This window comes from Oryctolagus cuniculus, chromosome 6 (assembly GCF_964237555.1).
Source record: "Oryctolagus cuniculus chromosome 6, mOryCun1.1, whole genome shotgun sequence".
Classification (NCBI taxonomy): domain Eukaryota; kingdom Metazoa; phylum Chordata; class Mammalia; order Lagomorpha; family Leporidae; genus Oryctolagus; species Oryctolagus cuniculus.
Window position 1 is genome coordinate 87414795 of NC_091437.1, and position 27574 is coordinate 87442368.

General features: G+C 38.5%; 1 protein-coding gene across 5 annotated transcripts in view; it reads right to left on the reverse strand.

The window, feature by feature from the left end:
• LOC127490574 (protein adenylyltransferase SelO, mitochondrial) overlaps window positions 1–27574 on the reverse strand; it is a 98593-nt gene that overhangs the window by 13155 nt on the left and 57864 nt on the right. For 2 of the 5 annotated variants that reach the window (XM_051843799.2, XM_051843798.2), the window contains exons 3-4: window positions 7748–7926; window positions 4199–4350 (exon numbers count right to left, since the gene is read on the reverse strand). In XM_051843799.2, the coding sequence (XP_051699759.1) occupies window positions 4199–4350; window positions 7748–7926 (331 nt within the window). Of the gene's footprint in view, window positions 1–3623; window positions 3776–4198; window positions 4351–5411; window positions 5811–7747; window positions 7942–27574 lie in introns of those variants that run through there. The other 3 variants (XM_051843800.2, XM_070075089.1, XM_070075090.1) reach the window with 3 other exon arrangements.

Below are 27574 nucleotides of genomic sequence, written 5' to 3' on the forward strand. Positions count from 1 at the left end.
TTGCTTTCAACTTTCTCTGGCATATCCCCCACCAGGGACCATCTCTTCCACTCTGAGAAAAGCAAAGAATAGTACAAGGAAATTAAGCTGAACATGCACCAGTTAGTCTATCACGCTTTGTTATCTTTAGAGAAGAAAATGAGGGTGCTGGAGAACAATGCCCCAAACTAGTTGGAGTGAACTTCCAACTGAGTCCCTTTGCCTGATGTGCAGAAAGACAATCAATGAAATTCTGATGGTGGAAAAAAGTAGGTATTTATTGCAAAGTGCACAACAAAGAGTAGTTATTTATTAATTCCTGGACTTCCCAGGGAATTAACGGTGAATGTTCCTATACATTGAAATTGGGGCTGAGAGGTGCATGATTAGCTTGGGTCCGAGTTCCTGGTTGGTCAGTGGTGCTCATGACTTTTCTTTCATTAGTCAGTGATGATACGGTCTTTAGGAAATTTATGATGGCCATGTGGGCTCCTGTTGTCTGAGGGATGACAGTTACATTCTACCTCAACCTGGAATTCCCCTATGCACCACTACAGGATAATACTGGCCATTAAGGTTCTTATCTATTGGAGAAGCAAAAGACTCTTTGAGTCTGGTAATTAGAACTGTAAGACCTGCTGTACCATTCTCTCAGGTCAGTGAACTCCTTCTGATAAAGGAAAGGCAAAGACATCTTGGGCTAAGGGAGACAGAGAAGAGGCTGGGTCCTGCTTTTACATTATAGGAGTTCAGTTTCAAGGGTTCTGTATTAGTCAGTTTTTCATCTATAAGCAAATTATTTATGAAGGAAAAGAGTTTTATTTGAGCTCACAGTTTTGGAGATTCGCTATCTTATTTGGCAGGTCTCACTGGTTCAGTCTTAGATGATGGTGTTCTTGCTGGCAGAGTCCCAAGGCAAGGTAGGGCATCACATGACAAGAGGGAACACAGAGTGCAAGCAGAGGAAGAATCATATGGACAGCCAGGAAGCATAGAAAGAGTGACTGGGCCTAAGTACGCTTTTATAACCAGCCCTCTCATGAGAACTATCTTCTGAGGGCACACCTTCAGTGACCTAACAACTTCTACTAGGTCTACCTTTCAAATACTGTTATTGGATTCAATTTGTACCTTCTTAGTACCATTAACTATGGCTTTGGGGTTTAAAATCCAGCATCAGTTTGGTAGGAAAATCTTGTTCAAATCAGGGCAGTCCCTGATTCATAAGTACAAAGCATTCCATCCCTGACTGCCCTCATTCCCTGCTCTGTCTCAGATGTTAAGGGATGGAGAAGTAGGGAGAAAACTAAAGGGCAAATGATTCTTGTAAGGAACTCATGCCTTCTCCATATTCTTTCACCTTCAGACCAGCCAAGGACAGAACTTATATGGTTTTTACCAAGTGGGGTGCCACTGATTGGCCATTCTGGGACAGCTCATTTGCCACCAATCATGTGGCAGAAGTTGGAGGGTTATGTGGCAGATGTGCTAGAGAAAAAACTGCATTTTTAGGTAACTTTTCTCCCAAGGACCCGAGGGCACAACACAGATGGATGTTCTATGGGCTGCTCCCTCCTTCATTGTTATCACTATTCCTCATTGTTACAGTGGGCCACAGGAACCTACCCTGTGAGGCTATCATGAAGTTTAGAAATAATATACATAAGGGCCTGGTACTCAATTATTGATAACTTTTATCATTACTTTGCTTTTCCATCGCTTTCCATTGTAGTTTCCTTTGCTATGAAATATTCTTCCTTATTTCCTCATTCACTCATTTATTTGACAGCTTTATTGACAACCTACTACATGTTATACACCCAACACAGGAGGTAGGGATAAAGATGCGAATGAGCTGGGCTGTCTTAGAGGATCTCACATCTGATTCAAACTGACAGCAGAGGGCAGAGGGATCTCAGGAAAGCTAGAGATGATGCAAGTGTTCACTTAGTTTCATTGATGACAATAAATTCAACAATTGTTATTTTGTCTATTGCCACAAGTATGAGATTTCATAGAAAACTAGGAGATATAGACATAGATTCGACTTTTATTCAAGTGAATCAATCAAAAATATGGTGTTCCCAACTTATGAGATCTATTGTTGATTAGCGAGTTCATTTCCCTGAAATGGTGAAAATCAAAATTAGTCATAGAAAAAGATAAGATAAGGTAGATAATAAGAGAAAATTACTGGGAGAAAGTGTATCTCCTGGAATGATTTAATTTTTAAAATATTGTAACATAGTATTTTTTTTTTTTGTTGTAGTACCATTGGTTGAACTCTGTAATTAACACACAATTATTCTTAGGTGTTTAAATTTTAACTGAAAAGTGATCCCTGTTAGGAATTTGGAAAACATTATGTTGAGTGAAATAAGCCAATCCCAAAGGGACAAATACCACTTGTTCTCCTTGATAGGTGACAACTAACTGAGCACCAAAAAGGAAACCTGTTAAAGTGAAATGAACACGGTGACTTGATCAGCCCTCACCCTGACTGTTGATGAGCAGCTTAATATGTTATCCCTCTTAGTATTTTTTTGTTTGTTTGTTCTACTTAATACTTTTGGTTGAATACTGTAATCAATACACAAGTCTTCTTAAGTGCTGAAACTTAGCTGAAAAGTGATCGCTGTTAAATATAAGAGTGGGAATAAGAGAGGGAAGAGATGTGCAATTCGGGACATGCTCAAGCTGACTTACCTCAAACAGTAGAGTTAGAAACATACCAGGGAATTCGAATTCAATCCCATCGAGGTGGCATGTACCAATGCCATCTCACTAGTCCAAGTGATCAATTTCTGTTCACAATTGATCGTAATGATAGGACTAAGAACCAAAGGGATCACATAAACAAGAATAGTGTCTGCAAATACTAGCTGATAGAATAAAAAAGGGAGAGAATGGTCCAACATGGGAAGTGAGATACACAGCAGACCCATAGAATGGCAAATGTCCTAACAGCACTCTGGCCTCATAATCAGCCCTTAAGGCATGTGGATCCGGCTCAAATGCCCATGAGAGTATTTCAGGCATGGAAAGCCAAGACACTCTGGAAAAAAAAAAAACCTAAAGAATGATCTCTGCGAGTGAGATTCCAGTGGAAAGAACGGGTCATCAAAGATGGAGGTACCTTTCTCTGAAGGGAGGAGAGAACTTCCACTTTGACCATGGCCTTGTCTAAAAATTATCAGAGTCAGTGAACTCAGGGGGCTTCCATAGCCTTGGCAGCTCATGACAAGAGCCTAGGGTGATTACTGACACCATACACAAGAGTGTCAATTTGTTAAGTCAACAACAGGAGTCACTCTGCACTTACTCCTCATGTAGGATCTCTGTCCTTAGTGTGCTGTACATTGAGATTTAATGCTATAATTAGTACTCAAACAGTATTTTTCACTTTGTGTTTCTATGTGGGTGCAAACTGTTGAAATCTTTACATAATATATGCTAAACTGATCTTCTGTATATAAAGAGAATCAAAAATGAATCTTGGTATGAATGGAAGGGGAGAGGGAGTGGGAAAGGGGAGGGTTGCGGGTGGGAGGGACGTTATGGGGGGGAAGCCATTGTAATCAATATTCTGTACTTTGGAAATTTATATTCATTAAATAAAAGTTAAAAAAAGACAAAAAAAAAAAAAAATATTGTAACATAGAGGGCATTTAGCCTCGTGGTTAAGACACCTGCATCGTGCATTCAAATACCTGCATTTGTTTCTGGATCCAGCTCCTGCCACCAGCTTCCTGACAACACACAATCTGGGAGGCAGTGGTGACAGCCTTCCTGCTACCTAGATGAAAGACCAGATTGATTTTCCAGCTCCCATCTTTGGCCGCAGCTTCAGCACAGCCCCAGCAGGCCTTTTGTGGAAAAAAAAAAGTGGATGGGGGACCACTGGAGGTTCTCTCTCTCTCTCTCTCTCTCTCTCTCTCTCTTTGTGTGTGTGTGTGTGTCGCTTTGTCTCTCTCTGTTTCTCCACCTCTAAAATAAATTAACAATTTAAAAGTATTATAAATAAAAACATCAAAGACATAGTGTATCATGGACATTTTCCTTCAATTAATACATGTAATGACTCCAGGGGTTGAACTAATTTTTACAGAAGCAGAAACAGGCTCAGAGAAGTAATTTAGCTTGCTAAGTCACCCAGCTATTAGGTGGCCAAATGAAGATTTGGAATTAGGAGTTTGGGCTCCCAAGCTCTGGCACTTACTCTGTACTTTGAAGTGTTCCTGTGTGGAGCCTGAGAAAACTTTCAGAGCCCCCTGCTCTGCTCCTGCAAATCAGAATCATTCTACCTCGGTTCCCGGGCTTCCTGCTGCTGAATGAGTTAGAGATGAAATCTTTCTCTTGGGCAGGATTCATCTGAAACGGATTTGAATAAAATTTATATAGCAGAGTGTGAATTGACCCTTTTTCACAGTTCTATCTCTGAAGTAAATATTTTGTAATGTACTTATATTAGTGAGCATTTTCTTCTTTGAACTCCTTTTTTTTTTTTAAGATTTATTTATTTATTTGAAAGTCAGAGTCACACAGAGAGAAGAGAAGCAGAGAGAGAGAGAGAGAGAGAGAGAGAGAGAGAGAGATCTGTCCGATGGTTCACTCCCCAATTGGCCGCAACAGCCAGAGCTGCGCCGATCTGAAGCCTGGAGCCAGGAGTTTCTTCTGGGTCTCCCATGCGGGTGCAGGGGCCCAAGGACTTGGGCCATCTTCTACTACTTTCCCAGGCCATAGCAGACAGCTATGGAGCATCTGGGTCTCGGAACCGGCACCCGTATGGGATGCTGGCGCTTTAGGCCAGGGCATTAACCCTCTGTGCCACAGCGCCGGCTCCTGAACTCCTTTTCAATCTGGAATATAGCCTCAAACTCATAGAACTTAGAAGGTTCACCCATGTTAAAATTCATGTTGACATATTTAAGCTTGGTATTTTCAATGTACATCTGGGATCAGCATTTTATTTATTTATTTTTTTATATATTTTTTTATTTAATGAGCATAAATTTCCAAAGTACAGCTTATGGATTACGATAGCTTCCTCCCCCCCCCATAACTTCCCTCCCACCCACAATGCTCCCCTCTCCCACTCTCTCTCCCTTCCCTTCACATCAAGATTAATTTTCAATTATCTTTATATACAGAAGATCAATTTAGTGTATATTAAGTAAAGATTTCCACATTTTGTTCCCACACAGGAACACAAAATGTAAAATACTATTTGAGTACTAGTTATAGCATTAATTAAACACCTAAGAGTATTTATGTATTAATTACAGAGTTCAATCAATAGTTTTAATTAGAATATAAAATGCAACTTTTGTATTGTTGTGGCTTCCCCCCCCCAACCTCCCTCCCTCCTGTGGCCATCCCCTCTCCCACTCCCTCTCCCATCCCACCCTTCATCACATTTCATTTTCAATTACCTTCATATACTGAAGATCAACTTAGTATATACTAAGCAGGGATTTCAACAGGTTGCACTCACACAACTGAACCAGGTATAGGGTATTGTTCGACTAGTAGTGTTGTTTTTGAGTTTCATAGTTAAACACATTAAGGACAGAGATCCTACATGGGGAGCATGAACCCAGTGACTCCTGTTGTTGATTTAACAATTGACACTCTTATTTATGATGTCAGCAATCACCCGAGACTCTTGCTATGAGCTGTCTAGGCTATGGAAGCCCCTTGAGTTCAGCAACTCTGAATTTGTTTAGTCAAGGCCATATCACAGTGGAGGTTCCTTCCTCCCTTCAGAGAAAGGCGCCTCTCTCCTTGATGGCCTGATCCTTCTGCTGGGGTCTTGTTCACCAGGATCTTTCATTTAGATTGTTTTTTGCCACCATGTCATGGCTTTCCATGCCTGTGAGACTCTCATGGACCTTTTAATCAGATCCGAATGTGGGATCAGCATTTTATAAAACGCATTTTTCTGATGACACTAATGCTTTCTAAGAGTTAAGATGTATTAGAAACTTCATTAGGAAACAAATGCTGAAGATCTATCATATTGTTCATATGCATATGTGTACAGGAATTTCAAATAAATTTTAATGCTTTAGAAACATTTATTTACTGGCTGGCATTGTGGCATAGAGGCTAAAGCCATTGTCTGTCATGTTGGCATTCCACAAGAATGCTGGTTATGTTCTGGTTGCCTCACTTACGATGCAGCTCCCTACTAATGGCCTGGGAATATCAGCACAAGATGGTCGAAGTGTTTGGGTTCCTGCCACCCATATAGGAGACCTGGAAGAAGCTCCTGGCTCCTGACCTCATCCTGGCTCTACCTTGGAGCCAGGGCTAAAACTCTGTCAGACTTACAGAGAGGAAGAGAAGGAGCAGGGTAGATATCTTCCATCCACTGGATTATCCTTCCCAACTGGTAAGGTATACAGTGAGCAAACTTCTGTTAGTACACAGCATCATCTGTGTTGAGATACAGGTAGCACAGGGACAAATAGAGAGAAGGGACAAACAGAGCAGCAATGGGGTCCCATGCTGGAGGTATTTTCAGGAAAAGTGATGTTGGAGAGGATTTGGAAAATTAAGACATTAGGTCTAGGGGCTGGTGCTGTGGTGAGACAGATTAAGCTACCACATGCAGAGCCTGCATCCCATATGGGTGCCAGCTCAATTCTCAGCTGCTCCACTTCTGAACCAACTCCATGCTAATGCTCCTGGGAAAGCAGAAGACGGCCCAATTGTATGGGCCCTTGCCACCTATGAGGAAGACTTGATGAAGCTTCTGGTTCCTGGCTTCAGCCTTGCCAAGCCATGGATATTTTGGCCATTTGGGGAAGTGAACCAGTGCATGGAAGATCTCTCTCTTTCTGCCTCTGCCTCTGCCTCTCCCTCTCTGTAACTCTGCTTTTCAAATAAATAAATACATTTTTGGTGTACAAGAGGCATAGGCTGTCTCTAACTAAGTCAACACGTCCATCTTAAAATTCTTTTATATATTATAATAGTGCTCCTCTTAAGCCCTATAATGTTGCCACATAGTATCTGAGTCAATCTGTCTGTATATGTTTTATTTCCTGGTGCCCCCATTTCATTACTACCATTGCACTATCAAGCTATTATTATCAAGTAAAATAAGGGTTACTTGATGACATGCATTTTGATACTGCAGCAGTTGATCTGATAACTAAGGTGGTTACCAAATGACTACAGCGAGGTATGTTTGATCACAGGTAACTGAAATCACAGAAAGCGAAACTGACAAACTGACTACTGTCAGGCTACTCTAAATTTTAAGAGAAGAATGAATAATAAAACTTCCTGACTTCACCAGTTAATTCTCAAGATACGCTTAAATGAATTCTATTTTATTCTATTTTATTTTGAAAGAGAGAGAGAGAGAGAGACACACACACACACACACACAGAGATCTTCCATCCCCTGATTCATTCCCCAAATGGTTGCAATGGCTAGTACTGGGCCAGCCTGAATTCATGATCCAGAAGTTTGTCTAGGAGCAAACACCTGGGCTATCCTCTCTGCTGATTTTCCCAGGCTGTTATCAGAGAGCTGGATTGGAAGTGGAGCAGCCAGGTCATGATCCGGGACCCATAAAGAATGCCAGTGTCACAGGTGGCAGCTTTGCTGGCTATGCCACAACGCTGACCCTATATAAATTTTAGAACATGTTTCTATTTTTTACAAGTATTCCTTGATTTGTTTTTTCACAAATTAAGATGAGCAACTAACTCTGAGATATTAAGCCAAAGAAGGAGCAGATGAGGAGTTACCCACTTTCTCAGCTGCAGACTGCGTCTGGAATGGGCACTGGAGAACTTGCTGTGGGAGACAGAGCTCTGAAAAATCATTCCTTTCTTCTTTTTGCAAAGCAGACTCAGCCATGCAGTTCCTCAGCACACATCTGGGGTTCACAGCTGTCATTTTTCTTTCAGAATCAATGTCATTCATGTCACCTGTTCCGCTCATCGTGGGTCCATGAGGTGAGGAGAGAGGAAAGAGCATATATGTTTCTATTTATAATGATTTTGAATGTATTATTTTAGAAGACTAAAATGTTTAAGATAATGGAAATCTAATCTTAATTAGCCTGCATTGTAGATGGTAAGTATTATATCATTCAGTTTATTTGAAAAGATTGAATGGTATTACAAATCATTATTGCAAAAGCTTGATTGAGATTTTACCTAAATAAGTGAGTATATTAGTGATGCAGACCTGGTATTCTCTCATGAAAGCCCTACATCACAAAGTATAAACAATGGCTGACACTGTTTAGGGCAATGTTTGTCAATCTTCAAATAATATTTTAAAATTAGACCAATAATCTTCAGCCCATTCAAAGGCATCTTGCATTTTTGTTTTGTTTGTCCAGTTTGCTGTGTTTGTAATCTGTCTTGTAGTATGGAATGTCAACTTTGATAATTTGTTTTAAACAAGCATCATTTATTCAAAAGAGCAAAAAAATCCTGTATAGAGTCATGGAAATGATGTAATAATTTCTACTCACACACCACATCATTACTTCTACCATTAAATTTTACCACACTACATTTTTCCCTTTAAAACTGAGAACTAAGATATGAAAATTTATTAACAATCTTTGTCTTTTCTCTGTTGAGAAAAATGTAGATCAAAAGAATTATGGAAACAAATATTCAGAGTTGCACTGAAATGCATAAGATAGAAGAAACTGAAGTGTCACTATCCAGATTATTTTATTGCTAAACCAAAAGGGTATTTTGCCTAGTTTCAAACATTAGCTTGTATTTCAAATGATAACTGCCAAAATAGTGTTATAGTAGGAATTCCAACTAAAACCATGGTTAACAAGGCTTGGACTTCCAGGAAAGTGTTAAAGAGTTGCAAAAATTATTGCTAACATTGAGAATAAGTTTAGAAATATACATTAAGTATTTTTTAAAGCACAGAGAGTCTATTAAACACAGATTGTATCTAAATGTCCTGTATTTGACATTTGAATTATGGAATCTCATCCATTCTCTTCAAATAGCAACTGTCCTCACTAACCTTCAGGATATCTTGGAGTTTATGATTTTTTACTGGAAGTGTAACTTTATGTAACTGTTTTTAAATTCCAAAAAATTCATTTCTAACATCAATAAAAATGATATCAAATATCTATGCTAACACGTGGATAGAAATTCACTGTTGTTCTCAATTATATTAAATCAGATTAGTTTATTAAGATAACAAGGTACCACAAACTGAGTTGCCTAAAATAACTGAAAAGGATCTCAGAATTCTGCATATCAGAAGTCCAAAATCAAGGGTCAGTAGAGCTGTGGTCCCTCTGAAACCTGAAAGGGAGACATCCTTCTTCCTTCTCTTTCTCTTTTCCTCTTCTTCCTCCTCCTCCTTTCTCTTCTTTCCTTTTTGTTAAAGATTTATTTATTTGCTTGAAAGGCTGAGTGACAGAGAGAGGAAGTGACAGAGGGAGAGACAAAGAGAAAGAGAGGGATCTTCCATCTGCCGGTTCATTTCTCAAATGCCCACAAAAACCGGGGATGGGCCAGGCTGAAGCCAGGAGCCAGGAACTCCACCAAGATCTCCTATGTGGGTGTTGGGGCTCAAGTTCTTGGTTATCATCTGCTGTATCCTAGGGTGTGCATTATAATGAGCAGGCTTGATGTGAAGGGCGGAGCAGCCAGGGCTTGAACACACAGCTCCATATGAGAAGCAGCTCCCCCAGACAGCCACAATACCTGCCCCTTATTTGCTTTCAAGCTTCCACTGGAGGCATGGAATGTTTGAGTTCCTTGGCTTGTAGCTGGATGCTTCAGTATGCATCTGTTGTCATGATGTTCTTCAATTGTGTGCCTGTGTATCTATTGGTAAAGACAACATTCATAATTGGATTAAGGGTCCATCATACTCCAATGTGACCTTATCTGTTTCCGAATGATTTCACATTATGATGTACTGGAGGATTCAGATTTCTACAAATCTTTTTGGAGGACACAATTCAAACTGTAACATCTACTGATTATTTTCTTCTTTTTAAGTTATTTTTATTTCTTGTATAGGGACCATCTAGATGTATATAAATGTTGAAAAATACAGTGTAGAGGATTGCAATATACAATTCATTCATCTTCTCCTAATGTTGGCAACTTTAATGAACATGTTTTAGTTATCAATGCTAAAAAGTTAATGTTAATAGAATTCTACTAACTAAGCTAGAGACTTCATTGGAACTTCACTAATTTTTCCACTAAAATCTAACTTTTTGCTGTTGATGTTGTTCTAGAATTCAATCCAGGATACCAAATTGATATTGACAACTTAGTTTCATCTTCAGTCTGCACTGGATTTCCCTTTCCTTGGTTTATATGAACGTGCCATATAGAACCAGAGAGGTATTTTGTAGAATGCTTTCATCTGAATTTTTTGTTACTTTTTCATCATTAGACTAAGATTTTGAGTTTTTGGGAAAGTATATTCCTGAGGTAAAATGCCCCGATCATTGTATTATATCAGAGTTACATGTTTCATGATGCTAACCTAGACTACTTGGTGCTGTCTGCCAGGTTTCTCTGTGGTGAATTACCATTTTCCCCCTTGCATGCTCAGTGCCTTGGAAGCAGGTCACCAAACCTAGCAATATTGAAAGGAAAGAATTAAATTTTACCTCCTGAGAAGGAATAGTATCAAAAAATGTGTGGACATGTATTAAAGTAACACAGTAATTAATACATAGTACAGGAGAGATGCCTTGAGGCTATACAGTCATTTACTTTTCCTTAAAGTTTTGGCCATCATTTTAGCATTCATCAATGAATTTTGCCTGCAGTAATGAGTGCTATCGACTCTAGTAGTGATGGTATATTTTGGTTGTGCCATATTCTTTTGAAAGACAGCTGAACAACAATTCTGGTGCGGGATTAAATTAATTTATCCATTAACATGGTTTAGGACTGATTGAACAATGCGCATTCAAAGTGTTCTCTTTTTAATCATATCAGCTCTAAGAAATAAAAGCTCATAACACCAAGTGTGTTAGAACACTGAGCAATGTCAAGGTGCTTAATGGTCCCAAGAGAGTATACATCACGCTTCTGTGGCAAAGCTCATTTGTATGTACACGTTTAGTCCCCATAGGAGGTGTGCAGTCAGGGGTTTTCCATAGCAGAAATATAGACATTTTCAGGGAAAAGTAGGTCTTCATAAACTTTATGATGCCATTCCAAACTCTACGTGTCAGTTTGCCACTTTTCAGATTGACATCTTAAATCAAGAAAATGTCACACGTGTACAGTAACTGGCCTAATCTTTTTTGTAAATTGCTGCCCATGGTTTTCAAAAGCATACTAAATTGCTGGCAATTGACAATGTGTCTCCCTGCATGGCTAACTTCACTTCTACCATTAACAAGTTAGCCTTCAATTATTCAAGTACATCACCCCATGTCTAGGCTTTGATGGACAGCTATTGATTTTAAGGACTAGGAAGTCTAATATACTGAAGTAAAATTTGTTACCTGATTGTTTTCTTTTCCTTTGAATGTGAAGTTAAAACTGTAAGCAGAAATATAACCGTGGGGCCAGCGCCATGGCTCACTTGGTTAATCCTCCACCTGCAGCGCCGGCATCCCATGTGGATGCTGGGTTCTAGTCCCGGTTGTTCCTCTTCCAGTCAAGCTCTCTGCTGTGGCCTGGGAGGGCAGTGGAGGATGGCCCAAGTGCTTGGGCCCCTGCACCCACATGGGAGACCAGGAAGAAGCACCTGGCTCCTGGCTTCGGGTAGGTGCAGCGCGCTGGCTGTAGTGGCCATTTGGGGGGTGAACCAACAGAAGGAAGACCTTTCTCTCTGTCTCTCTCTCTCTCACACACAGTCTATAATTCTACCTGTCAAATAAAAAAAAGAAAGAAAGATAACTGCATGCTCTTTCTCAGTATCTTGGTTGAAGCTGAACACACCTCAGTGGACACTGAATGCTTCTTCTCTCCTGTGCTACTCTGATGTAGGCTGGGATTTTCTCAGACTAATAACTTTAATAGTTCAAATATGTGGAAAATTATTTTCTCCATTAATTCTTCAATCACAAGAGAACAAATTAAATTATTAATTTTATTCATAAACTAAAAAATAAGATGGCCCATTAAAAATTGTTACAATCACACCATTACACATTGTTCTAGAAAGAAAATTGGATAACTTCATCAAACACTTCAATCAAATAGAATTTTGCTTCTAAAATAAGTTTGGGGATATAGTACTTTTTCTGAAAAGACTTAACATGTTTTTCCCTAAACACATACTTCACAAGGGGGTTTTTCTGGAAATATATCAACTCTTCTGTGAAATACCTTTTCAATCAGTACTAGCTCTAACCTAATACTACACTTGTCCAGTGAAAGAGTTTTGTGTATGAGGAATCCATTTGTCCAAATTTAGGCTGGCTTATCAAGAACCCCGGCAGGAAGAAATGTAATTGTTGCTGTGGTTTACACTATTGTAGCCCAGGATTTTGTTCCAAGGGTGTTTTACAAGGCCATCTTGTAAGGACTTTGATACATGCTCTGAGCCATTAGGAAGTAGGATTACAAATAAAGTCCTAGGAAAAGAGATGAATAAATTAATATCAGTTCAATGCAGAAGGTAGAGAAACAGCTGCTTTCCTCATGTGGTAGGTCCAAAACATTGTCCTCATATGGGAGCATCGGTGTAAGGCATCAAAGATTAAGGCAGCATTCTGGCTCCTAAACACAGCAATGCATAAATTCACCACATTTTTCTCAGCACACCTTTTAAAATATTTTTTAAAATTTTATCTAAGGTGTAAAAATTTCATGTATTTCATCTATACAGATTTAGAAACATAGTGATACTTCCTACCATACCCTCCCTCTGACCCACACTACCACTCTTCCTCCTCCTTCCTCTCTTATTCACTCTCTTAATTTTTTATAGTGATCTACTTTCTCTTTACTTTATACTCCTAAGATTAACCCTACCTAAGTAAAGAGTTCAACAAATAGTAAGAAAAAAAAAAAAAAAAACACTGTTCCTCAACAGTAGAGACAAGGACTATAAACAAATATCGAAGCTCAATATGTCAATTTCACTCCAATGCATTACATTTTTGGTGTTCTATTATTTTTGGTATTTTGGTGTTATATTGTTATTTTTGGTATTCTAGTATTATTTTTGTTTTTCTATCTATTTTCCGCAGATCAGGGAAAACATGTGGTATCTGTCTTTTGGGGATTGGCTTAGTTCAGTAAATAATGGCTTTCAGTTGTATCCATTTTATGGCAGAAGACAGGATTTCATTTACTTTTTACAGCTGAGCAGTATTCCATAGTGTGTGTATACCATAATTTCTTTATCCAGTATCTTTTGTTTATTCTGATATGTCTAAGATCCCTACTCTGTGTACTCAGAATCCTAAGAGAAGTCCCATATCATAACACTTTTATCTTCTATTATGATTTATTTTCACATTTTCATGTTTTCTATTCTGTGGAAAATTGCACAAAACAGAGCAATCTGTAATATTTGTATGAGCCCACTGCCATGTTTATACTTTGTAAATTAAAGTTTGTGCATTAATTTCCACTAGGTTGGATTTGTCTAGTAAAGCTCCCAAACAGTGACTTAAAGTATATTCTCTTGAATAAAAGAAATCAAGGATTAGGCAGAACAGGGATGCTAAAACAATTCTACATGATGTAAATTCCCAGGCTGTCCTGTCTTTTTGCTCTATAACCCTAATCAGTGACATCTGGTCAATGTTTTCTTATGGCCCAAGCTGGCTGTCCTGGCTCCAAGACAACCCCCTTTCTCACTTTTCTCTGTACAACTGGTTCATGTTCCTCACAGTTCTGTTTATCCTTTCTGAGCGAGTGATCTAGAACTCTGTTACTAATCCAGAAGGAGCCTTGTGCCTTGTGGACATCCTGTGATGATCCTTCCAGTCAAATCACAAATCAAATGCAGGGCTGTTATAGTGCTTCTTATGTTAAAGGCCATGTCAAAGCATTAAACCCATGATTTCTCATAATATTAACCATAAGCTTTCTCTGTGCAAAAAGACATATTTTAGATATGCCAATAAGATATATGTTGTTTTTGTCAAATGAATTAGGGGAAATCTGTGTAGTAATTCAATGATTCTAGTTTTTTTTTTTTTCATAACATTGTAGAAGGTAGTGTTGCATAATTATATTGTAAGCTCCTCTGTTCCTGCAAGGCACTTCAGCTAAATGTTCCTCTGTTGCCATTTAATTGTGTAGGATTATTCTATTTTATTGTACCAACTACCCAAAGGCATAAATTTCTATTCTGTTGAGAAAAACAAAAATGACATGCAAATAAATATGTTCATCAGATGCTCTTTTATAAACACATGAACCATTGAAAATGTTATCTAAAATTCTTCATCATTTAGATTTTACTCTTAATTGAAGTTTCTCAACTGTGAGATTGTATTCATTAAAAACACTAATTAACATCACAGCAAGAGAATTCAGGATCTTAATAGCATTTACTAGAGTTCTTTTTGTTCTACATATTGTTGTTCTAGAATGACCTTATGGTCAATTTGCTCTATTAAGAATTCTACTTGAATGTTTGAATTTCTACTTAAAAAAGCACAACAACGCATTTCACTAAAAGCTACTTGAACTGATTTCTCTGGAACATGAAACTACTTTTTGTCTCTTTAAAACTTTTTTATTTATATAAATTTCATGCATTTCAAATATACAATTTTAAGAGCATAATGATACTTCCCACCCCATCCTTTCTCCCTCCCTCCCTCACTCTCATCCTCCCTCTTCCTGCTTTTCTTATTTTTCTTTTAATTTTTACAATGACATACTTCCAATTTACTTTATAATCACAAGCCTAATTCTCCACTATATAAAGAACTGCTTTCATTAAATTTTAACAGCAATGGCCTGCTCTTAGTGGTTTAATTTTTTACAATCAGTGGCCCAATTACCTCTCACATTGAAATCATTACAGATTTATTAAGAAAGAAGTGTTGTTTGTATTGAAGACTGTGAGAGAATAGGGTGAATCAGATATTGTCACGTTAGGGGGTCTCTCAGAAGTATCAGAGAAGCCCAATGAAACCAGAAGGCATCACCCAGGCTCCCTCAGCTTCCAATCAGCTGTGCATGATGCCTACTAAAGTTTCATCATCCCTTACTCAGGCAGCAGAGTCTGGAACAGACTGTAGACAGGGCAGTTTGCTTTGGCCAGAGAAAGAAATATAAGACCAAATTCTTTTTTTTTTTTTTTGACAGGCAGAGTGGACAGTGAGAGAGAGAGACAGAGAGAAAGGTCTTCCTTTTTGCCGTTGGTTCACCCTCCAATGGCCGCTGCGGACCGCACGCTGTGGCCGGTGCACCGTGCTGATCCGATGGCAGGAGCCAGGTGCTTTTCCTGGTCTCCCATGGGGTGCAGGGCCCAAGCACTTGGGCCATCCTCCACTGCACTCCCTGGCCACAGCAGAGAGCTGGCCTGGAAGAGGGGCAACCGGGACAGAATCCGGCGCCCCGACCGGGACTAGAACCCGGTGTGCCGGCGCCACTAGGTGGAGGATTAGCCTAGTGAGCCGCGGCGCCGGCCTTATAAGACCAAATTTTAACAACTCAATTTAACTAGCTAAAGTTGGTACAGAATTATTTATTCATGTATTTTGATTGGAGTGACACATAGTAGAGCATAAAATGGCAAAGATCATGCATGTCTGTGTAGTTGCTTGATGACTCTTACATAAACCTTACTGAATGTAGTGTCTTTAAATAAAGGACAATAAATGCAACTACTGTCTTGGAAAATTAACCCAAGTGCTCTTTACAAAACAAAGAAAAAACATATTTGCAACTTATTTATCCATGAGGAGAAATGTATTACTATAACACAGATTTCTTTTTTTTAACTTTTATTTAATGAATATAAATTTCCAAAGCACAGTTAATGGATTACAATGGCTTCCCCCCCATTACTTCCCTCCCACTTACAACCCTCCCATCTCCCGCTCCCTCTCCCATTCCATTCACATCAAGATTCATTTTCAATTCTCTTTATATACAGAAGATCAGTTTAGCATATATTAAGTAAAGGTTTCAACAGTTTGCACCCACACAGAAACATAAAGTGAAAAATACTGTTTGAGTACTAGTTATAGTTTTAAATCACAATGTACAGCACATTAAGGACAGAGATCCTACATGAGGAGTAAGTGCACAGTGACTCTTGTTGTTGACTTAACAAATTGACACTCTATAACACGGATTTCTAATCGATAACCACTATAGCACTTAACACGGTGACTACTTAAATGTTTAGATAATTTCTGTTTGTCATTATACTGCGCAACATAGCAGTAAGTTAGATGTTTTGATGACTCCTGAGAAAATATTACCCAAATCTTTGTATTTATATTGAACATCATGATTAAAATACAATAGCAGTTCAAATTGCTTATTTTCCCTTTTTTGTGGAAAAAATGCTGAGGAAGAAAAATATGTCATTATGTTAATAAAAGGGTATTAAATGTTCTTTTTTAGGGTTATATCTTTTAGAATTTTAAGGTCTTTTGGAATAAGAATAACTACTAAATCTAGTTAAAAGTACGTTTAAAACTAATTAGCACATTAAGCAATTCATATCTGCTTAAATAAAAATGAAAAATATAATCCAAAATTGCTTATGATTGGTCATATGAAAATAAAAAGGACATATAAGGTAACAGTAATTAAAGGTTTATTAAATATAATGCATGTATTTGGCCACCCAGAAGAAATTGTGATTTTGGTTTTCTGTATTTACAAATCTTATTTGACTTGGGTGGGGTGGGGGGTGGAATGTCCGGCCTGTGGGCCATATTAGGCCCTCAAAATCATTTGGTCTGGTCCTTCCTAGACAACTGTACGCAGGACTTGAATTTCAAAGAATCTATAGCAGACTAATTTTTAAGCTGACACTTTTGTATGGTGTGTGAAGGTCTTTGGCAGAAAAAAGCTTCCAACCCCTATTCTCAATTCAAAATACCATACCCAACAAAAGAAATAACCCAACCTTGAAAAAAAATGAATCTTCAGCAGCAGTACAAAATATTTTTCCAGCAAGGTTCGCAGGAAAAGCTTTGACTATATAATATGAGTATCTTGAGGAGAATTATGTCAATGACTGCTTGGCTCCTCAGCTGAAATATAGAAGTAAAAAAAAAACTTTGTAGAGAAAAATGAGTTCTTATAGGCGATGGTGTCAAGTCAAAATAGGAAAATAAGGTTCTAGTGTTGGCACTTTGAAACACTGTTTAAGTTTACTAAGGAATCAAAGTGCTGGAAAGTCAGGCTACTACACAAAATGACCAAAAATGCGGATAGCAGAGAAAACAAGAAGATACTTAAAGACTTATGTTTGTTCAAGTATACAATTCGTGCACTAAGTCCATATGGATGAGTGTATGGTAGATAAGGTACAAATTTTATGGTTAAGACCTGAGGATAAAGCCAATCTCTCCATTTACTACATGTGTCTTTGTGGCATGCTACTTAGACTCCTTGAATTGAGGTTTTCCACAGAACAAGGAAAATAATACTTACCTCAAAGTGTTGCTGTCAGAATAGCACAAAAATATAAATGTAAAACAATATGTACAGAGCAGGCAGTTAGCAAATGTCAGCCACATTTCCTATCACTGCGTTTGAAGCTGCTTGTCAAATTTTGTAACTAATATGAGATATATCTGCATGAATTTCTGGCATTTACATTCCTGTTTCTATGTTGAAATTTGTTCATGTATAATTAAACACATACTGAATACTTAGACACCTTGAAACATTGCAAACATTCTGGGGTCACTAAGATTAAAGTTTTATCCTTCCCAACAAAAGAAAAAAAAAAAAACAAAGAAAACTAGCTGATCATTTTAATCATCACCAAGATGACCCCAAAGTGGTAGTCTAATTCCTTTAGAAAATAAGAGTATGATTTGGTTTTTGAATATACTTTTCATGTTTTAAAATTAAACAGATGCAGCCACATTTTATATTTATGTTTTTCATTCACTGGTTGGAAGGGAAGTGATTCCAATTCATGTACTTTCTAAGGAAGCAGCAATAACTTAATTGCGCACTTGCTGATCTTAAAGTGTACCATGAGTAATGATCGTAGAAACTTCCAAAGATGCCCACAGTAATCCTAGGGGGACCTTTAGGGACACCAAGAGAATCTGGCAGAAGATGTATATCAAAAGTTATTACATGGTGAAGGGCAGGAGTTAATTAATAGTGTTACAGCCATTAAGTCAACGTGAAGATCAGAGAGCCTATCATGAGGGACTATTACATTTATTCAGTGTGTCACTCAGTCCTATAATTTCCCCTTTTGTGTTAATGCATTGTAATAAATATATATCCCAAAGTATTGACTGAGAGTTGTGAATGGCTATTACTTGTAATCATATTAATGAACATCATGATAAATAAAATTTATTAAGCAGTCACAATGTACAGACTTTTTTATCAAGCAATTTTATACATTATCTCATTTAATTCTCTCAACAACCCAGTGAGGTTGACTCTATCAATATCTCTTTCTTTCAGAAAAATAAACTAAGGCTCTATCAGATTTAATTGGGGATGCCTTTGATTAAATACACAAATGTCACCCTTGCTGTACTTCCACAAACTTATTCTTTGCCAAAGAATCTGGATTTCTTTCATGCATGAGACTGAAGAGTTGGAACTTTCTCAGATCCCAGAACTGCATCTTAAGCAAGGTCTTTTCAACACAGCTCTCCTATCCCCTCATAATGGACTAAGAATGAGCTTAGACATCAACCTCCACAAGAATAGTTACTGATACTTTTTTTTTTTTTTTTTTTTTTTTTGGACAGGCAGAGTGGACAGTGAGAGAGAGAGACAGAGAGAAAGGTCTTCCTTTGCCGTTGGTTCACCCTCCAATGGCCGCCGCGGCCGGCGCGCTGCGGCCGGCGCACCGCACCGATCCGATGGCAGGAGCCAGGAGCCAGGTGCTTTTCCTGGTCTCCCATGGGGTGCAGGGCCCAAGCACCTGGGCCATCCTCCACTGCACTTCCGGGCCACAGCAGAGGGCTGGCCTGGAAGAGGGGCAACCGGGACAGAATCCGGCGCCCCGACCGGGACTAGAACCCGGTGTGCCGGCGCCGCTAGGCGGAGGATTAGCCTAGTGAGCCGCGGCGCCGGCCTACTGATACTTTTGCTGCATGGCTTGTGGAAAAATCTTCCCCCTTTCTGACAGGAAACACTGTTTTATCTTCTGGACTTTGTATGCAAGCTTAGCACTGCCATCATAACCTTGTCAACTTAAGATGAATGAATCCGAAGATGAAATTCTCAAGCCGCTCTTTATGTTCCTACTTCCTCTTACCTTGCTCTATTATTTTCCATAAAACTCATCAATTTTCGTATACTATATTCACTGTACAGGTTATCACATAGTAGTATACTCATTGGTTATAAGGTATGCTGTACTATTATGTTAGTTTATGGATTTCCTATCTGGCAGCTGTACTAATTCCACAAGAGCAAGGATTTTGTGTCTACTCACTAATATGAGGTTACTTTTAAAATTTCATGGAGGGTGGATGTTTGACCTAAAAGTAAAGATGTCAATTAGGATGCCTGCATTCCACATTTGAGTGCTTGTGTTCCATTTCCAGGTTGGGTTTCTTGAAACGATCTTCCTGCTAATGCAGATGTTGAAAGGCAGCCTGCCCAAGTGATTGGGTTCCTGTCACCCACATAGGAGATCTTGACTGAGTTTCCATCTCCCAGATTTGGCCTCAGCTCGGTCTTGTATATTGTATTTGAGGAGTGAATCAAGAGATGGGAGCTCACTCTATGTCTGTCTCTGTCTCCCTGCCTTTCAAGAAAAATATCCACTTAAAAGTGAAAATACAAAACTCGTGAATAGTTGTTTGTAGCACACATTTTTCATAACTTTGTGAAGATGCCTTGTATACCCTGAATAGTTAGTGTGGGTACCATCGAATAAATTGTGCTGAGTCCTGAACTTAATCAGCATCTAACCCTGGACTTCTTGTTTCCTGAATAATTAATTCCCTTGAAATGAGGAATATAGACTTTATCCTCAGGTGTTGGCCTGAGACCTGATATACTATGTGGTTATTCACACAGATCTAGTGCACAAATCATACACTCTTTCAAGTATTGTTTTTTAGGTGTATTTATGATCATTTTGTATAGTAGCATGTCTTGCTAGTATTTTGATAAGTGCTGCACTGAATTATTGAGATATTCCTGGGACGTAATGAAAAACAGTGACAAAATCATCCCCCCTTTGCTATTGTGAGCCAGACATGGAGACAGTCAAAAGGGGGATGCAGTGGAACATGGAACTTGCTCTGCATCCTAAAAACATACACAATGATAGAAAATAGAATTTGAAGCAGAAACATATCTCTATTAATTAGGTTGTTTTCAACCTAACTAATACCACAATTAAAATTTTCTTTTAAAAGATATCTAACTTGGACTGATTCCAGGTCTTAGCTATTGTGAATTGAGCTCCAATAAACATTAAGGTGCAGACAGCTTGTTTGTTTGCCAATTTCATTTCCTTTGGGTAAATTCCAAGGAGTGGGATGGCTGGGTTGAATGGTAGGGTTATCTTCAGGTTTCTGAGGAATCTCCAGAATGACTTCCATAGTGGCTTGACCAGTTTGCATTCCCACCAACAGTGGGTTAGTGTCCCTTTTTCCCCACATCCTTGCCAGCATCTATTGTTGGTAGATTTCTGAATGTGAGCCATTCTAACCGGGGTGAGGTGAAAAACTCATTGTGGTTTTGATTTGCATTTCCCTGATGGCTAGTGATCCTGAACATTTTTTCATGTGTTATTGGCCATTTGGATTTCCTCTTTTGAAAAATGTCTATTGAAGTCCGGATAAAGAAACTATGGGGCATGTACTCTATAGAATACTATACAGCAGTAAAAAACAATGGAATCCAGTCATTTGCAAAAAGTGGAGGAATCTGGAAAAAATCATGCTGAGTGAAATAAGCCAGTCCCAGAGGGACAAATATCATATGCTCTGCCTGATTGGTGACAACTGACCGAGCATCAAATAGGAAACCTGGTAAAGTGAAATGGACACTAGGAGAAACAATGACTTGATCAGCCCTTGTCCTGACTGTTGATGTACAATTTGATTTTTTTTTTGTTTGTTCTACTTAATACCATTGTTTGAGCTATGTAATTAACACACAATTATTCTTAGGTGTTTTAATTTAACTGAAAAGTGATCTCTGTTAAATATAAGAGTGGGAATAAGAGAGGGAGGAGATGTACAATTTGTGACATGCTCAAGCGAACTTGCCCCAAGTGGTGGAGTTAGAAATGTGCCAGGGGATTCCAATACAATCCCATCAAGGTGCCATGTACCAATGCCACCTCACTAGTCCAAGTGATCAATTTCAGTTCACAGTTAATCACACTGATAGGTCTAAGAGTCAAAGGGATCACATAAACAAGACTAGTGTCTGCTAATACTAACTGATAGAATTTAAAAGTGAGAGAACGATCCAACATGGGAAGCGGGATACACAGCAGACTCATAGAATGGCAGATGTCCTAGCCAGCACTCTGGCCTCAGAATCAGCCCTTAAGGCATTAGGATCTTGCTGAAGAGCCCATGAGAGTATTTCAGGCCTGGAAAGCCAACACTCTGGCAAAAAAAAAAAAAAAATGAAATGACCTAAATGAAAGATCTCTGCGAGTGAGATCCCAGTGGAAAGAATGGACCATCAGAGAAAGAGGTACCTTTCTTTGAAGGGAGGAGAGAACTTCCACTTTGACAATGGCCTTGTCAAAATAAGATCAAAGATGGCGAGCTCACAGGGCTTCCATAGCCTTGGCAACTCATGACTAGAGCCTGGGAAGATTTCTGACGCCTTAAACAAGAGTGTCAATTTGTTAAGTCAACAACAGGAGTCACTGTGCACTTACTCCCCATGTAGGATCTCTGTCCTTAATGTGTAGTTCAATGTGAATTAATGATATGACTAGTGCTCAAACAGTATTTGGCACTTTGTGTGCTGTGTGGAGGCAAACTGATGAAATCTTTACTCAATATATGCTAAATCAATCTTCTGTATATAAAGAGAATGGAAAATGAATCTTGATGTGAATGGAATGGGAGAGGGAGCGGGAGATGGGAGGGTTGTAGGTGGGAGGGAAGTTATGGGAGGGGAAGCTATTGTAATCCACAAACTGTACTTTGGAAATTTACATCTACTAAATAAAAGTTTAAAAAAATCTAACTTATTGTTTCCTCTAATAACTGATCTGGTAGTCAGTGGCTTGGGTTCTAGAAACTAACAGGTAGAATAAATCTACAAAAAACAAGACGTTTTTTCTGTCTTCCTGTTCTGTCACCCTCAGTTGACTGGCTTATTTATTCTCTCAAGTTGATTAAGTAGTTTCAGCTGTCACATCCTCCCCAACACCAATATCTAGTAGCAAGAAAAAAATAATGAGCTAACTCTCTCCTCTCTGTTATTACGAGCTAAGAAAATGTCCCAATAATTTTTTCTGGCCAGACTTGACATTTTGAATTATTGGCCAGATTTGGATCTTACAACCATTGTTAAGTAGTCAAAGGGAATCCAGTGACCAGGATCATTTTGAGCCAATACAGACTCATGCTCTGAATCTTCAGAGGTTCACAAAGGATGTTATTTCATGCAAATAGCAGAGTTCTAATATTTAAAAAAAGTACTATTCTTTCTTTTTTTAAAGAAGTTAAAAAAGGGGACAGGTTATTGGATAAATGGCAACAGTGTGCATAACTAGTTTATTCCTCTTTTGTGATTCCCTGTGAACGTGTGAAACCATTGTTCAAATCTTTTTTTCTGCATTCTATGAAATAACTGCCAATCACTTCCTGATTATTGTAAAAGTTACATATAAAGAACATCAAACAAAATACATGTGCTATGCTATTTTAAGTCTGATTGCTCTATAAAAAGCACCCCAAAACATAGTGGCTTAAAGTAAATGATAGTTATTTTGCTCTGAATCTACCAGCTGGACAAGCTTCTGTGGGTCTAGCTTGTCTCTGTTCTATTCAGTGCTGGCTAGGGAGGTATGAAAGCTGGGGCCTGGAATAACTGTGACTTATATGTTTGCCATTTGGTCTGGGAAGATACAACATCTGGGTTTCCTTGGGCATCTTGTTCATTTTCTATATAGTCTGTCCAAGTCAAGCTGTGGTGCTCAGGGATTCCAAGGAATTTATACTGAGAAAGAGAGGAGGAGGAAAGGAGGAAGAGAGAGAGAGAGAGAAAGGGAGAGAGAGAGAGCGAGCTGAATTGGCTTTGAAACTTACTTACCCTTGGAAGTCAAATATTATTACTTTGACCATGGTGACAGCTCTCCCAGATACAAAAGGAGAGAACATGCAATTTAGCTCCTTGTGCAGAGTGTCCACAACATATTGAAAGTACAGAATGTCTTTCTGTATGAGAGCACAGATTTCCTACTCTGTTTAGGTTGTAGAAATTGTTCTACTTAATACTATTGGTTGAAGTTTTAATTAACACACAATTATTCTCAGGTGTTTAAATTTAACTGAAAAGTTATCCCTGTTAAATATAAGAGTGGGAATAAGAGAGGGAAGAGAGCTACAGTTTGGGACATGCTCAATCAGATTTGTCCCAAATGGTAGAGTTAGAAACGTGTCAGGGGATTCCAATTCAATCCCATCAAGATGGCATGTACCAATGCCATCTCACTAGTCCAAGTGATCAATTTCTGTTCACAATTGATCATAATGATAGGATTAAGAGTCAAAGAGATCACATAAACAAGACTAGTGTCTGCTAATACTAACTAATAGAATTAAAAAGAAGAGAACGATCCAACATGGGAAATGGGATACACAGCAGACTCATAGGATGGCAGATGTCCTAGCCAGCACTCTGGCCTCAGAATCAGCCCTTAAGTCATTCAGATCTGGCTAAAGAGCCCATGAGAGTATTTCAGGCATGGAAAGCCAGGACACTCCTGCAAAAAAAAAAAAAATGAAATGACCTAAATGAAAGATCTCTGCGAGTGAGATCCCAGTAGAAAGAATGGGCCATCAAAAAAGGAAGTACCTTTCTCTGAAGGGAGGAGAGAACTTCCACTTTGACCATGGCCTTGTCTAAATATGATCAGAGTCGGAGAACTCAGGGGGCTTCCATAGCTCTGGCTACTCATGACAAGAGCCTAGGGTGATTACTGATGCCATAAACGAGAGTGTCAATTTGTTAAGTCAACAACAGGAGTCACTGTGCACTTACTCCCCATGTAGAATCTCTGTCCTTAATGTGTTGCACAACGTGAATTAATGCTATAACTAGTACTCGAACAGTACTTTACACTTTGTGTTTCTATGTGGGTGCAAACTGTTGAAATCTTTACTTAATATATGCTAAATTGATCTTGTGTATATAAAGATAATTGAAAATGAATCTTGATGTGAATGGAATGGGAGAGGGAGCGGGAGATGGGATGGTTGCGGGTGGGAGGGAAGTCTTGGAGGGTAAAATGCCACTGTAATCCACAGCTGTACTTTGGAAATTTATATCTATTTAATAAAAGTTAAAAAAGAAATTGGAATAAACACTAATCCCAGCCTTACAACACCAATAAAAAGCAAATTACTAGCATAAACACAACTTCTCTGAAGCTATTAAAAACCTGAGTATTGCAGAGCAATCCAATAATAAGAAACCCAAAGAATGATGTGCTTTCAAGGAGAGACAAGAAGAGAGCACTTTGTTACCCAGGGAAGACACCATATGCCATACAGTTTGCTCAGAATAATCTAGGTAAAGCTTTTAACAAATTGCTGAAGTGCACATGGGTGATTGTGTAAGAGTATAGAAGCCCTTAAAACTACAGACAGGAAGAAATTCATATCCACACCATACTCAGTGCTCAAGAGTAATACTAGGAGCAGGGAAAAGAACCAGAGCAAGATTCCCTCCTGGTGCTGTCCTGGGAGCAGCACCAACTGGAGGAGAGCACAAAGCCCCTTCCAGATCCTTCTCTTCCTTCTGTACAGTAAAAGCCTAAAGCATTAGGGAAGGGCAGTAAACCCTGTCATTAGTACTCACGTATAGAGCCATTGCACTTTCATAGTAGGGAGATGAAATAGGAGAGACAGATTAATAAAAAAAAAAAAACAAGCTCTCTACTAGGGAAGAAGAACATCTAGGAAAACATCTTGTTCCTGACCACTGGATCAATGAGGAGTACACAGTCCTGTGATCCAGGGATACAACACCTGTGTAACTGAATCTGTATAGAAAGATAAGGATTGTTTCCCTGCCCCCAGACCCTGTACCTTGGTAGCAGATGTAAGTATTAAGTAAGAGTAATCTGTAGGGATATGTAAGAGCACTCTTGAGGCATTATCATGAAGGGAGTGCCTAAAATTGAGCTGCTATTAGGAATAACTTGATACTGATCAACTGTCATGGAAAAACTCTTGAGAAAACCAAACTGTTCCCCTACACAGATGGTAGTATTAAGTGAGTTTGAAGCCTGTAGTGCACTATATGTAATTCTATTAACAAGAAACCTGACTTGTCTAACATTCCTCAATAAAGGCTTAGCAAAAGAAGCGGCATGCTCATTTCTAGATATAACTAGTATTTATTTATGTCAGTCTTCACTTTTCTACATAAGATGCCCACCTCAAAACCAAAAGGTATATAATACACAAAGAAGCAAGAAGAAACAACACCTTGTCAAGACACAAAGTAATCAATATGACTAGATGTAAATATGGCATAAAGAAACTTCTAGAATGGAATTTTAAAATAATTATGATGACTATTGAAGGCTAGAGTGGATAAGCTGAATAACAAATAAATAGATGAGAAGTTTTATTCACTTGTTTATTAAGCTTGAAGGCAGAGAGACAGAGACAGAATGTCCATCTACAGGTTCAATTACTGAATGCCTACAATGGTCAGGGTTGGTCCAGGTCGAAGCTCAGGGCTGGGAACTCTCTCCAGGTCTCCCAAGTGAGTGATAAGAATCCAGCTGCTTGAGCCATCACCTGCTTCCTACCATGGTGCATGTTAGTTGGAAGGATAGAAGCCAGGGACTGAAACCCGGGCACTCAAAAGGAGATTGCAGGTGTCCAAGCAGCAGCTTGGCTCTGGGACAAATGGCTGCCCCCGGATGAGAAATTTTAGAACAGAGGTAGAAATTTGATGAACACAGTTCAAATGGAAACTCTAGAAATGAAGATGAATCCCTTTGGTAGCCTTAACACAACTGAGAAATCAGGAACCTTTGCAATAGATCAATTGAATATATGCAGAATGAATCAGGATATTTCAATAAAGCTTAAATAACATAAAAAACACACATATAGTAAACATAAAAAACAAAATACATGTTTCATTTAGTATGTAGGAAGATATTGAACCACACACTATCCAAAGAAATCTTCAACTCTGAAAACAAAACAAAACACTGAGGTTATTTTATTGTCTACATGAGATGGAAGAAGTCAGATAGTTGGATAATGATTGAAACATTGGCACATTATTCAAAAGAAATATTAGTTTTGCAATAATGAACTTACTATGAGAAACGCAATGACTGGTTCTCTCACACATTCATGGAGATGAGGAATGGTGACAGTTTCTAACTGTAGAATGATTACAATGTAGAACAAATGGAAGCCCTCTCTGTAGGCTCCGGATGAAATCCTTGGGGATTTCTTGCTACTTGACTAAATCTAAAGCCTTTTGTGGGCCTTACTAGAGTCTTTGTTAGAGTCTCTGAGAATGCGTGCTAGCTGGCTGGACTTCCTCAGATATGAGCCAGAGGATGAAAGAAGCCCATCATGGCACGCAGACAGCTTTAACTACTTAAAATAACAGCATGCATTTGAATGTTACAGTTACAAATGAGAAGTTTAAAAAGATAGGCATGCCATTTTACTTAATCATACTGTTCGGGTTCTTCTTTACAATAACAACTTATGCTGTATATAAGAAAATATTTAATCACTGAAATAAAAATCCAACGCAAGCTGCTCTTTTTATTTGGATGGCAATCAAAAAGTGTTTCTGCAGACTCAAAATGAAAATCCTATGCCGTGCTGACATGTTTATTAGATTGGCTGACGTAACAATTGTTTAAGGAAATTTCCAGACAACTCTGTGCTGCCTAATCTGGAAATAGAAGCATGAGTCACCATTTAAGTGCATTTAGTTGCTTGTAATTAAGTATTCCTCTAGAATATGTAGAGATGCCATGCTTTGTAATAAAGTTCATTTTCAGAATTGCTATTTAAACTGTGACAACAATTTGCTATGTATGTTGCTGCATTCATGCTCATAGCAATTCCTTTTTGTTGCTTTAATAACAAGAATATTTAAAGCTCATTGCATTGTAACTGCAACTCCTTAGTGTGCCCAGAGAAGCTGTTGATATTTGTTTTGTTTAGCTTATTATTGTTGTAATGAGGAGAGTAATGACTTTCAAGTCTTTTCATTTCGGAAATGATACTTGAAAGAACTTCCACTTTGACTATGACATTGTCTAAAT